General features: G+C 42.7%; 1 protein-coding gene and 1 non-coding gene across 2 annotated transcripts in view; both read right to left on the bottom strand.

The window, feature by feature from the left end:
• LOC110076881 (sodium channel protein type 2 subunit alpha) overlaps nucleotides 1-14,336 on the bottom strand; it is a 119,885-nt gene that overhangs the window by 82,072 nt on the left and 23,477 nt on the right. Inside the window, 5 exon segments of the mRNA XM_078394671.1 lie at nucleotides 255-383; nucleotides 3,534-3,624; nucleotides 5,587-5,704; nucleotides 8,264-8,581; nucleotides 9,993-10,253. Coding sequence (XP_078250797.1) covers nucleotides 255-383; nucleotides 3,534-3,624; nucleotides 5,587-5,704; nucleotides 8,264-8,530 — 605 coding nt within the window. The 5' untranslated portion in view covers nucleotides 8,531-8,581; nucleotides 9,993-10,253.
• Nucleotides 11,155-11,318, bottom strand: LOC140703376 (U1 spliceosomal RNA). The gene has a single exon (XR_012082796.2). It is a non-coding gene; the product is annotated as a U1 spliceosomal RNA (small nuclear RNA).

Below are 14,336 nucleotides of genomic sequence, written 5' to 3'. Positions count from 1 at the left end.
CATTCAAGTACACACAAAGAATGCAGGACATGGAATTAGTATCTCTAAAATATAAGCAAGCAAGTATATAAAGTAACCCATATATTTTCACATTGTAATGTACGATAAACTAGAAGTATGTTAATCAAGATTTTACCTGCTGGCAGATTTTTTTTTCTTATTTTATGAGTATATGCTTCCTTGTGTGATAGACACTGACACTAATTTCATGCCCTTATAAGGTTTCCCTCCCCAAATTTTAAAAAAATACTTACGCCATCAAAATAACGCTGAAATCGAGCCAATTCCATGGGTCTCGAAGAAAAGTGAAACCTTCTAAACAAAAGCCCCTTGCAAGAATTTTTATAAGGGATTCAAAGGTATAAATTCCAGTGAACGTGTACCTAAAAAAGTGCAAATAAAAAATTAAACACACCTACTTCTTAGAGGGTCAGTACCACTCTATCCTGTACAGTGAGATTCAGTTCAAGTAAGCCTCACATGACTGATGACATTGCCAAATATTTTCACTGGAAGATTTGCTTCTATAAAACACTTTGGCTGGAATGCTACTGGATCAGGGAGGTCATGCACTGAGGGAAGTCATGCACCCTGTTGATTAGCCATAGTAAGTTACACAGTCCCTCTATAAACACCGACAGGATTTCGCCTTTCTGTTTTATGTCATGTGTTCTTCTACAATGGGGTGGCTGCAAGAAAGCATGTCAAGTTACAACTGATTTTCTCTGAGCAAAATAAAACAAAAAATATAACACATCACCAAAAGCCCTAGTCAGATCCAATTTGGGTTTTCTTTTTCAAAAAAAAAGGTTTTACACTTTTTAGTTGTGAATCCGATTGATCACCAAATATCCTACCTATATGGGCCTTACAGTGATCAGATATGAATTGTATATTATCCACTGAAAATGCTAGATAGCAGCCAGAGTTGTGCTACATCATGTACTTTATCATGTAGCTGCTACTAAAAACAAGAAGATCACGAGAAATCAGACTCTCAAGTACAATGGCAGTCAAGTAAGTAAGCCTCTTCTTCACAGACCCCTGCTTCCTACAATAAATTAACCTCCTATCATGAAAACGATACATGTGAAGGAGCCATACATACTGTAATAAAAAAAATACAAGATCTCTTTCACACATCAAAAAGTCAACCTTCTTGAAATCCAGACAATATATCAACATCAAACTCTTTGCGTTTCGGCCTTTGTGTAGTCAAAATAACACCATCCACATTCAAGAGGAGGTATTGGTGGGCCTGAGGGGAGCCCCACAATTTTTTGAAAAAAAAGCACGAAAAATCTAAGAGGGGCCACTGTTCTTGCAGCAGTCAGGGATGACAAAGCAAGCAACAAATGCAGACTGATGGGGTGGATGATGGACTATCTTGGGAAACATCATTGCAAGTGATGGGCTCTACTTCATCCCACCATCTTCATGGTGGTCTGCTCTCCAGCTCCTACTTTCATGTCTTCTGTCAACACACCTTTTCCTCTCTGCTTCTCAATCTGTGTCTCTATCTTCCACTGAGTCACTACTTCTTTTCATCTAAAGGGAAAAGGATCCCATTTGTCACAAGAGCCTCCGTTCCACTGCGCTTCCGTTACCACAAGACCTTTGCTTAGCCTTTCTCGTTACTTACAGTATTTATTAGCCGATGCACTGGCTGCTTTACACATTTAATGTAGAACCATAAGGAAAGGGAACAAGTAACATGCACTACTATTCTTATGGCCGGTGTGCCACTGTCACACTCATCACGCTTCGTACAAATTATTGATGGCATTCTTTCTTTTGTTCATAGAGCACACATTAGGGTTCCCATATCCTCTAGTACTACTAGTGGTGCAAAAGGGGGTTCAGTCTCCAGTCTTGCCAAAAGCTACTTAGCTTCAAAGATGTTACTGCATTAAGTGACCTCTGCTGTATCCAATCATTAGCATGGTATTAAAAAATAATCTGATAAGCCAGTCGGGTCAATACAAGGCCTCTCAAATAGAATAAAGATCAAATGCGAAGAGGACATAATCGACCCGATGGACTCCTAACAGGTCCCGTTCTCTCTGGAAGGCAGGGATACTTCAGATAATATTATATGAGCCTTTCCAACTGATCGTGATGCACTTAATATGAACATCAAGAGTATCTCAAAATAAAGGCATGTTTCGTACAAATGAACCCAAATGCAAGCAAGCTGGGTACTGTATAACAGGGAAGAGGAAATCAATCAAGTCAATCTTTATGGCATAAACAAACCACCTCCTCCTGACCACAATTGTTGTGAAGATCTGAATAATGAAACAATTGAACTCCTTCAGTCAATATTTAAGGGAGAGAAAACTGAGTCCTCCAGGATTTAATATCCTGGATACAGTCTACAAGCATTGTGAAACAGCAACCTTCTTGAAGCTTAGCAGGCTTGAGGGCCAAACTGGACACAACACCAGTCATGCAATCAGTAATTGCCTAAGTGCCACAAGTAAATGGGCAAGGAGACTGGAAACGAGGGCTTTAACTCTTCACACACTCTGGACTTTGTTTTCGGTACAAAGCAGAGTGAGAGTGCTCTGGATGTGGAAGAGCTTCCTATAGTTCTGTTGTCATTGCCAGACCACTGCCTGTTGGGCTTTAGACTCGCTGGAATTCAGACCCTCTGGGGTCCCTGGGACTGTACAGTTTTCCCAAAGCCACACATTAAACCAGTGGTCCCCAAACTTGGGCCTCCAGATGTTCTTGGACTTCAACTCCCAGAAATCCTGGCCAGCAGAGGTGGTGGTGAAGGCTTCTGGGAGTTGTAGTTCAAGAACATCTGGAGACCCAAGGTTGGGGACCACTGCATTAAACCACTGGGAGAGGTTGTTTGGAATTCAGTGCCACCAATACATGGATGACACCCAACTCCATCTCTCTTTTCTATCCAACTCCAAGGAAGTTGTTCCTATTCTAAACCAGCATCAGTAATGGGCTCGATGAGGGCAGACAGACTGGGACTTAATCCAGACAAGACAGAGGTGCTCCTGGAAGCCTCAACTGAAAGGCAGACCAAAGAACAGTGATTCAGCCTATGGTGGGTGAGATTATGCCTCCCCTCCGAAACTCAGATTCACAGCTTCAGTGTACTCCTGATCTCATACCTGAGCCTCAATGCTTAGGTTTTGGCAATGGTCAGAGGTGCACTTGGCACATTTAAAACTGGTGCACCAGCAATGCCCATTGCTTGAGATGCCTGTTTTCATCATGGTGACACATGCCTTAGTTATATCCCACTGGGGTTACTGTAATGCACTCTATGTGGGGCTGCCTTTGGAAAGTGTTCAGAAATTTCAGCTGGTTCAAAGTGTTGCAGCCAGGCTGCTGATCAGGATTGCTACAGGGAGCATGCAGTTTATTAACGCTTATTAACATGAAAGCTTTGTAGAAAGAAAGAGACAGAAAACACACAAACCAGCCGTCGAAGCATCCGGTCAAAATTCACAACTAAAATTCCCTCACACCAAAAACAATTATAGGTTATCAATCAAGTGTTGACTTACTCTACATTCTTTGTCCAATCTGGAGGGTTGCTCATGGTCATAAATACACAGTTTGTCAAAATAGTGCACATAATAAGCATGCTGAATAATGTAAAATGCAGTCAAGGAATTTTGGCCATTAAATCAAACGTCATATTATAAAACAAATGACAGCACCCACTTAAACAACAACTTTCAGTAATGGCAGTGACTCTATAATCATCGTCATCATCTTCGAACTGCAGAGCCTGAAGGGACCCTGTCGGTCACTGAGTCCAGCCCCTGTCAAATAGGTACAGCGGGGAATTGGAACTCCCAACTCCTAACTCTGGCTTTGCAGCCCAATACCTAAAACACTGAGTTATCCAGCAGTTCACATAAACTGAATGGAAGATTCCAGAAGAGTGCCCATGGTAGTCTCTTGGGGGGGCGGGAGCCCGTCTACTTTTAAAAGATTCATTTATGTCAGCATAGGTTTCCTGAACAATAGGGCACATTAACAGTTAGGCCACTGTTCTGTCCACTACAGATGGTGTGCAAGCTCCACGCCCGGAGTTCTGGCTTGCTTTGTGATGATGTGGCCTGTGGGAGCAAACAGGCCAGAAAAGCATACAGCCTGAAAATCCCTGATAAACCCAATTAGCAAGGACTCCCTGCTCCTGATTTCAGCTGGCATTTCCAACAGCCCTTCAAAGTGCTACCTAAGAGCACTTAACTTCTCCACTGCTTCCCTACAGGGAAAAGATCTATCTGGTGCTTGGGCAGGCAAACTGGTGGCTCCATGCAGTCAGCCATTCAATCATTCTTGAGTGTTCACTGTTCACTAATCAAAGTTCCGTAGGCAGTGTAGCATCTATTAAAAAAACAGAATGCCTTAAATATATATCTGTACACTACAAAACAATAATTAAAGAAACAGAAAACAAAGGCAGGATATGAAAGTTAGGTTTAGGGGCTGAGCCATGTCTTCTGACATCAATTGAGCCACAGAGGACTTTGGGAAAGAAAAATCTGTCTATCCCACATTTGTTACCTGCACTGTTTTAATATTTAAAGTGGATTTTGGGCTACACCCTGTTTTGTTTTATGCTTTAGGGCAGTGGTCCCCAACCTTTTCCAAACCATGCACCAGTTGGAGGGCCAGATCTCCCGACCCCCTGCATGACTCCCCCACATGCACACATGGCCCACCTGTACAGGGTGGCGGACCAGGGGCTGGGGACCCCAGCTTTAGGGCATTTTTTGGTGGTTTGTACAGCCCTTGGAGGATTTGGAGCACAAAAAATTGGCCCTCTATCTGTGTTGAAGATGTGACAATCCAACTAAGAATTGGACGGTGCTATTAATTGGAGAGGTGCTATTTTTTAATCATCTCAGGCTAAGTATGTATGTAATGCTTATTCCAAAATGACAAGGTTACAATACTAAGCAGTTCAGTAAGAACTCTGTCACTAAGACCTTCGACCAAGTTTACTCAGTGAATGATCCTGAATTGATACTGACACTCTAAAAAGTTTTAATCCATCAAAAGGTAATACAGTGGTGCCTCGCATAGCGAGGTTAATCCGTTCCGGATTAACCTTCGCTATGCTGAAGCATCGTTGAATGGATCAAAAAAACCCACTGGAACGCATTAAACATCGTTTAATGCGTTCCAAATGGGCCAAATACTCACCGTTCAGCGAAGCTTTGTAATGGCCGGCAGCCATTTTCGCGCCCTCGCCTCGCTTAACGAGGGCGCGAAAACGCTGCGCGCGGCCATTTTGGGCCATTTCCGGGCTTCCGGCGGCCATTCTGGCCGCCGAACAGCTGATGGTCGGGCTTCGTTTTGCGAAGATCGGTAAGCGAAACGCTTACCGGTCTTCGCAAAGCGAATTTAGCCCTATTTTAAAAACGTTAAGTGATCGCACTAGCGATCCGAAAAACAGATCGCTATGCGATTTCATCGTTATGTGGTGCGCTCGTTAAGCGAGGCACCACTGTATCTGTTTGTATGCAGAGATGTGGCAATATAACATTGGAAGAATGCTTTGGATTTCATACATTTAAAAACAACTACTTGAAAAAGGATATGAGTGTACCAAAATTTTAATGGCAATTTTTCTGAGGGGATTGAACGGGGTTAGCAGGTACAAGGCAGATGTGGCACTGAATCGGAAAATCGCCTTCCCTTTATTCAATACTATGAAGGTCTGGAAAACAAGAATGTACAAATTGGAGGGGGAAAAAAGTTAAACTTTTATATACAAAAATATATATATATTTATACAGTCTTTTGTCAGCTCTTGTTCACCACTATTGTTATATCCTTAGGAAATGGATTCAAGTATGGTCTACTCAAGTTATGTAGTAACTCTGTGAAGAAGGAGAAGAAGACATGAAGGAGGAGGAGGAGGAGGAGGAGGAGGAGCAACAGCAGCAGCAAGAAGAAGAAGAAGAAGAAGAAGAAGAAGAAGAAGAAGAAGAAGAAGAAGAAGAAGAAGAAGAAGAAGAAGAAGAAGAAGAAGAAGAAGAAGAAGAAGAAGAAGAAGAAGAAGAAGAAGAAGCATTTGAAGCCACTCTTTTTGTCAACATGGAACAGAATCCAACCAGGGATTTAAACTTGCATAGGCTGCCATGGCAAATTGCCACTATTTAATAAAGTGCTGGTTATGTTCCTGGGCATGCATTCAGTTATTCAATCAGGTGCACACCCAAGAACACAAATAGCATATGATTAATTAGCAGCAACTTGTTACAATAATTTTACACCATTTGAATTCTGGAAGTGCAAATCACCAACTATATTCCAACCATTATAAACGGTGTCTTAGCTTGAAGTATTTGAAGATAATCAAGAAGGCTACTGAAATGTATGCATACATAAGTGCACTCAGATTTAGGTCATGGATCTCACAAATTTTTCTGAAGTGAACTGAGCAAGGACAGGAGGATCCATCAGCCATTCTCATCAGGGGCCATAAGGCCCCCTGGGGGGACCCTGGCACATTTGAAGGAGGCCACAAACTGGAAGCAATTCTTCACACACCACCTTAGAAGATTTGTTATTTGCCTTATACAATCCTGATTCTACCTTTATTTCTTTCATATTGTATTTATGGCCATGGCCAAAAGAAGGTTGAGAGTGGCTGATCTAAAGAGTGATGAAGCAAGCATTCAATAAACACACAACAAAATGATTATTCAATAAACACAAACATCATGTTTGACCAACTTCTAGAGCCTAAGGATTTCCAGAAGAGTTTCTGAATCCTGCAAACCAGCTCTCGGTGTTCACTGCATTCCAATTTAGATTCCAGGCCAGCTCAGGACTATCTACCTCCCCAGGGTCTCAGGGACAATGTTACCGATAAGTCCGTGTAAAAAGAAGCTTTAGACAGAAGTGTGTCTACTTTGCAGCGCCATGCAAGGTCTTTTTCTTGCTAGCATTATTTTGGAGGAAAATGCTCTTGAACACAATTGTACAAGGACTGACTCTCTAGTGGACCAAGAAGAGATACAGCTGCAGGACCAGATTTAAAACAGCCTAGGCTTTGCTAGAACTACCCCTACTTTGACAAGAGCCATATTTTTGGTCTCTAGCTCTGGCTGCCAACTCAACCCCCTGCTATACAAATGCATCAGTCTTCTCTTAAAGCTGCTGTTTGTTCTGTTGGACAGCTCCCTTGCGACAGCTGCAGTCTTATAACTATAGTATTGGAGGGAAGAAGACACAAATAGAAACCCATCAGTAGAAATGTGCTCAGTAGAAATCAGTGCAGAAATACTAGGCGCATGCAACCTATATGTGTGTGTGGGTGTCTATATCTATATCTATCTAAATTAAAGTATATATTTCAGCCTTATCTCTGAAGGTCCTGATCTCTTTTCCCATTTTCTTTATCATATTTTCTTCTCTCTCTCTCTCTCTCGGTCTCTCTGTTCTTTCAGATCACTGCCTGTTGGAAATCTGTTTTTCCCCCTCCATTTGTTCTACTGCTTTCCCAATCACTGCCAAAATTATCTCTCTTTCCCTCAATTTTTATGCCTACTCTGCACCTCTCCAGGATACAGGCAGTCTTCTTGCCAATGGCAAGAAGAAACCAACTCATCGAATAGCAATCGGCAGTCTTCAGGGGCGGACTAGCTCAGCCCATGGGAGCTCTTGGTCCACTGTCAAAAGCAACTTCACTCTAATAATAAAGGCACTCTACTAAGGCCACTGCTGCTAGAGATGCCACCATGACAAATTTGCCTCCCACGTTAGATGGGCAGCTATGAATACAGAACCCAGTCCAGATTTTTGAGGCCACTCACTCAGTGGGCCCCTCTTCCCTTAGTGGGACTCCCGACTCTTCACTGCCATGCTTTACCAGCTGCTGCAGTCACTCTTTCTTGCCACAGTTTCCAATCTACTTGTGAGGGATAAACCTGAAGTGAGTCAATGTGTGGGCACCTTCTCCTTCTTGCCAGTACCCCAACTCTGGGCATCTAGCAAGGGAAGGGCTTCACCAGATGCCCAGATTTTCCACCCATGCACAAACAAGTAAAAGGAAGCTCATGGATGTTGTCAGTAAAAACAATGCAGCTGACACTGAAATGACTTTGCAAAATTCCAAATGGTTTCATTCAAAGCGTTTCCAACTATAAGCAGAGAACAGTTTGGCCAAGGCAGTATATACTGAGAAGACATCAGAAATTAATGTAATGAGAGAAATATACAAAGACTGTCAGAAAAAGGTAAATTCCAAGTAGCCTTATTACAAACTCACTTTTTTATTGCTATAGTATGGGTCAAGGTCCTCCAATGGTTCGGACACCATCCCTGGAGGAATGTCTCCATATATAAATGGGAGTGTTTTTCCAGCTTCCAGGTCACTATTTGGCTTTGGCCCATTTTCATCATCGACATCTGGATGATCTTGTTTGGGCTTTTTAGCTTTCTCCTCTGCACAACGTTTTTCAATAGCTGAAAGAGATTCTCTCGTAAAATAGCGGAAGCTGTCAGGTCCTGGTGGTACCAGCAGTGCCTGTGCCATTTTTTCATCCTGCACATTTAAATTACGTTTAGCCTATTGCATAAGAATGACCTGCAAAAGAAAAAGAAGGCAAAGAAGTGAGGAAAGCAGTCCATGTTAATGCATCCGTCACTAACTCCTCTAAACCCAAAATAAAGCCTGTCTCATGGAAAGGTGAAACTATAGGACAGGCTTTTCTCCCTTCAGGCAATTATTGTACCTCAGACTTTAATTCCTACAAAGCACAGAATCACTTAAGAAAGGGGGGAGAGGTAGGAAATGCCTGGGGACTACTAAGTCAACAGGTCAAGGTCAAGCCTCTGTTTCAGAAGTACAGCAGATTATCTGTGGAGCAGCCACGGACGTGTGAGGCAGCATCCTACCCAGGGTGCAGGAAAATTAAGAAGATTCAGAAATCTCTAAGGGTGTGTCATGCTAACTGGAAAGGCTGCAAACCATAACAGATCATAACTTTACGAGGTACTATTCTACCCATAACTGGACTTCTGTTCTGAACGGGCTACAGGTGGTCACTACAGTCCAACCCGTTTCTGAGGCACGGTGGTGCAAGGGCTTCTACTGCTCAGGAAGAGTACAATAAGAAAGGTAAATGGTCTGAATCTGTATTGAGGGTAAGGGAAAGAAAGGAAAGGAAGGGGGGAGCCAGTGGACCAAAAAGAGGAAGAGGAGGAGGAGGGGAGATCTAAGAAGCAGCAGGAGTGATATATCAGACTTTGGCCCAGATGCAAGACTGAAATGGACCAAAGATATAGAGTCCTCTGAAATGCCTCAGAAGGGGATTCATGAAATATAGGTGGCCAAGTGGACCTGCAGTATCCAGTATGGTGCAGCGGATAGGGTAGTGAACTAGGGCTCTGGAGACCAGAGTTCAAATCCTTGCTCAGTCATGGAAACTCACTGGGGGCATGGAGCTGGTAAAGGTAAAGGTTCCCCTTGACAATTTTTGCCCAGTCGTGTTCGACTCTAGGGGGTGGTGTTCATCCCCGTTTTCAAACCATAGAGCCAGCGTTTCTCCGAAGACAATCTTCCGTGGTCACATGGCCAGTGCGACTTAGACACAGAACGCTGTTACCTTCCCACCGAGGTGGTCCCTATTTATCTACTCGCATTTGCATGCTTTTGAACTGCTAGGTTGGCAAGAGCTGGGACAAGCGATGGGTGCTCACTCCGTCACGTGGATTCGATCTTACAGCTGGAGATCTACAGACCTTACAGCACAGAGGCTTCTGCGGTTTAACCCACAGCACCACCACGTCCCTCTAGCTAGTAAAACCACACCTTAAATCCCTCACCTACCTGAAGGCCCTCTTAAGGTAGCTACGTATAAGCTGGTTCCAGCTTGATGGCGCATAGCAACAACAAGTGGAACTATGCAGATGTGAAAATGGGGAAGTGGCTCACATTTCCCAAAAATGAAACATAACCAAACAGCTGAGACGAAAAAGAGAAAAATGTGCCGTACCTTTTTATTTCTGGGCAGTGTTGAAATAGAGCCACTGGATCTGTCCATATATTTCTTTGAGTGGAATACACAATGGCTTTAGACTAAAAAAATCTTCTTTTCCTCTAAGGACAAAATGAATTCAAAGTGCTGCATATTTAATACCAGGTGAGTTTCTCCTTTCAGTTGATTCCGGGCATTGTGGCCCACAAAAAAAGATAGTTAAAAAAAGTTTCTAGCTTCCAGTCACATCACCACATATTTCTTCAAATTACAGAGGACCTTGAGAAAATTAAAATCAGAAAAAGATTGAGTTTCATATATAACATGAAACACGACATGGATGGAGACTGTTAGAAATGCTCATTAATTTCATGATACTCAGTTTATTGAAAGCCTGATATATTCTAAAGACATTTTTACAGAACAGACCCAAGAAAGATATTTTCTGAGATGACTGCCACCATAGTTGCAGGGGTGATGCCCAAATTATGGAAATCTTTACCCTAGCAGGCTCTTTTGACCTTCATTCTCCTTCTTTTTTAGCACTTGGTATCCATGTTGCTATTTCAGTAAATGTTTGATCTGGAGGGCAATGGAACTGCACTATTCACCACTCCACAAATTTAAAAATTCTTTACTAATACTGGTGTTTTATCTGTCTTTTTTGTCAGAACTTAACTATTTTGTTACTTTTATTTGGCTTTTACAAATTATGGCCAAAACATTGGATAGATAGGTACAGTGGTGCCTTGCTAGACGATTACTTCGCAAAATAATGAATTCGCTAGACGATGACTTTTTTGAGCGATGTTGCGATTCACAAAACAATTGTTCCGATGGGCGATTTTCGCTGGATGATGTTTGCGGACCCTGTTTCGCAAGATGGTTCCCCCCCCCATTGGAACACATTAATTACATAAGACCTACTTTTTATCCCAAAAAAGTGGGGGAGAAAGTATAGGCTGCTGGCTTTCCAGGAGGCAGACCCTGGAAAGCTAGCAGCCTACACTTTCTCCCCCACTTTTTTGGGATAAAAAAGTAGATCTTATGTAATTAATGTGTTCCAATGGGGGGGGATTCATCTTGCAAAGCATCGCCAATGGGGCTATGGCTGCAAATTTAAATGGCAGAGGATGGTGAAAACAACCAGGAACCAAAGGGTAAAGAGACTGTAAAAACACTAGGGAAATCACAACTGCAATCCCTCATTAACACAAATTATGCAGTTGAGTTCCCCACATTTAGGGACATCATAGGAATCAGCACATGTGAAGTGCAATGGATGAGCCTCACCCTGGGAAAACCACTTTCATGACCATGGTATTTCCCTTACAAGGTATGAGTTGGAATGGCCCTTGCATCTCCTACCCCCTTCTGTCCCCTGACCCCCACATTATGGTGACTCCCTGGCTGCACCTCCCACTCAGTACAGGGCTGCACAGCCCCAGTCCTGCCAGAGGCCAAGAGAGCTCCTCCGTGTTTTGGGGTGCTCTGCGGGACCCCTATCAGGGGCTAGGTGTTCCTCCCACAATCCTCTAGTGCACAGGTATTAGCATATGACCTTATGAGCTTTCCTCTATCCACTTTATCCACCCCCTGCATAATTTTATACATCTCAGTCATGTCCCTCCTCAGGCGCCTTTTCTCTCTAGACTAAAGAGCCCCAAACACTGTACACCTCATAAGAGAGGTGCCCCAGCCCAGTCATTGGTTTAGTTGCTCTTCTCTTCAACCTGGAAACAACAGGATGAGCAACAGATACAGACATCCTCCTTGAACCACAACCACGAGGGGTTCCTTAACTAATGTAATCTGTGACATATCTGGATGAGGATTCTCAATACAAAAGAAAAATAAAGATTTTTTTTTTAAAAAAAGTAGGATGTTAATAGTGGCATTTAGTCAAAGATTAAATTTTAAAGCATCTTAACACTTCATTGCTTTTACAGCACCTGTTCATTACCATTTCCTCTCTTTCTCTTGCAGCTCTTTCTCTCCTACTCACTCCTGGGGAACATACCCTGTCTGAATACTGTACTTCCACGCAAGGTCCTACTGTTTTCATAGTCCTAGGAAATTTCTTATGTGTTGGGAGACGTGCTTGATAGCTGGACAAATAATTTGATTGCATTCTCTCCCCCCCCTTTTGAAGAAATAAATCCCCCATAAATCGAGCATAATTTTGCAAGTATAGACTTTGGTTTGTGAGAAACTTGGTAAGGTCTCAAAAATGTGGTGCAGAAGCTCCAGAGTAGGACTAAAGAGACCCATCATTCATTTAATGATGAATCTTATCATAGGTCACTATTTCTCAACCAATCTCACAAGACTCATGAAGCTCACATTGGGGACGAGTAGGAGTGAGTGACGGAGGCTGCTTTGAGTTCATTAGAGCAGTGGTCCCCAACCTTTTTGACTCCACGGACTGGTTTAGTGTGTGGGCGGGGAGTGGGTCCGTGCATGTGTGGGAAGGGCTGCGTGTGAGTCCATGCGTATGGGGGAGGGGCCATGTCGGGGAGGGTCTGTGCATGTGTGGAAGGCATCATGGGAGGGGCCATGAGAAGGGCCATGGGTGTGTGGGAGGGGCCATGTGTGGATAGGAGAGGTGGGCATGCATCTGTGCATGTGCAGGGGCGAGGAGATTTGTCTCCAGGGCCCAGTCCTGGTAAGGCCACAGACTGGGACTGGTCCACGGACTGGGAGTTGGGGTCCCCTGCCTTAGAGGAAAGGGGTGTGTGGGTGTGTAAAACATGCACGCGCACACAGACACACACACACACAGGGGGGAGCACTATGTGCTGTCAGATCACCTCCTGCTTATGGTGACCCTATGAATTAGCGGCTTCCAAAAGCTTACGGCCCTGCTCAAGACTTGCGCACTGAGGGCCAGAAGTTTCTTTACTAATTCAATCTACCTCATGTTATGCCTTCTTTTCCTTTTGCCTTCAACTTTTTCCAGCACTACTCTCTTTTCCAGTGAGTCTTGCCTTCTCGTGATATACCTAAAGCATCATAGCCTCTTTTTAGGGTAGGACGAAGAGATACAGACGTATTAAAATAAATAAAACGTGTGTGTGTGTATGCTTGCGCATGCACACATACATGCACTTCTGAAAAGAATCAGAAATCTTTGTATACTCATTGTTTTAAACTTTAAAAATATTGTATTTCATTGTTGTAAGCTGCCTTGGTTCCTTTTCAATGAGAAAAGCAGGGTACAAACATTTTAAATAAATAAATAAATAAATAAATAAATAAATAAATAAATAAATAAATAAATAAATAAATAAATAAATAAATAAATAAATAAATAAATATCTTTGCTTAATTATACCACCTTCATGAGCTATAGCGAGTGAGGATGCGTGAACAGATAGACTTGAAATATAATTAAGTCTAATACAGGGGTTTATGACTAACATTTTCACAAAGTTGCAGTTGCAGTTGTTTTAGTACTTTGCTATTCTTCAGGTGAACTGGGTAATCATTTTGGAATTGCAGGGCTGGATCACTGAGTCCAGCCCCTGCCAAGGAGGCACAAATGGGAGGAAATCGAACTCCCAACCTCTGGCTCCACAACCAGATACTTAGGGCATTGAGATACCCAGCAGTTCCAGTCTAACAGCCTGGAAGTCAATCTAACTGGGTTCAACAGGATTCTTTCCCTAGTAAGGACTCTAGGCTCAAATGGTGGAACCTGCAGCTATTCTTCATTTTGATAACAAGCTAAAACAATGCTCTCCTGAATAATTTTGATACCAACTTACCCTTCTCAACACACTACAACATAACCTACGTGATGAGCCTTCGTTCAAATGTTTAGTGTAGGGAATCTGTCATACCGTTCGAAAGCCCTGGAAATGGGTGAATGCTTTCAAACCAGAAAAAAATGAGAAATTAAGTTTCTATTTTGGATTTCATTTCTCCAGCTTTCATCTTTAGCTGTCTAGCAAGGCAGAGCATATTTGGACACAGTGCTTTGATTTAATATACAGTCACCCTGGATTCACGGCGAGGCAATGATGATATCCATTTCTTCTAATGAGCCTTACTCTGTCAGTAAGACGCAGAATGGAATGCTATTCTTGCTAACTTCACTCCCGGTTATTTGGCAGCTTTCCCAAAACAAGTACCTTTAAAAGGTACCAGACTGTACTTTTTCATCATTTCTTTTCAGTGAGACCAATAGCTATGCTGTCTGGGGAAATAAAGGAATTGTATGGCAGCACATCTAGAGTGCACCAGCTTGGAGAAGCCTGATTTATGGCATCCGGCACAGTAGTCTTTGACTCTTTCATTTTTGAGATTCACAGCTAATCTTAGTCTGCCCATTACTTAATTCTTTGTACCACATATCTCTTT

The sequence above is a fragment of the Pogona vitticeps genome, chromosome 1 (assembly GCF_051106095.1).
Source record: "Pogona vitticeps strain Pit_001003342236 chromosome 1, PviZW2.1, whole genome shotgun sequence".
Lineage (NCBI taxonomy): Eukaryota > Metazoa > Chordata > Lepidosauria > Squamata > Agamidae > Pogona > Pogona vitticeps.
The sequence above is the reverse complement of the archived record's forward strand: the minus strand, read 5'-3'. Positions and strand labels throughout refer to the sequence as shown.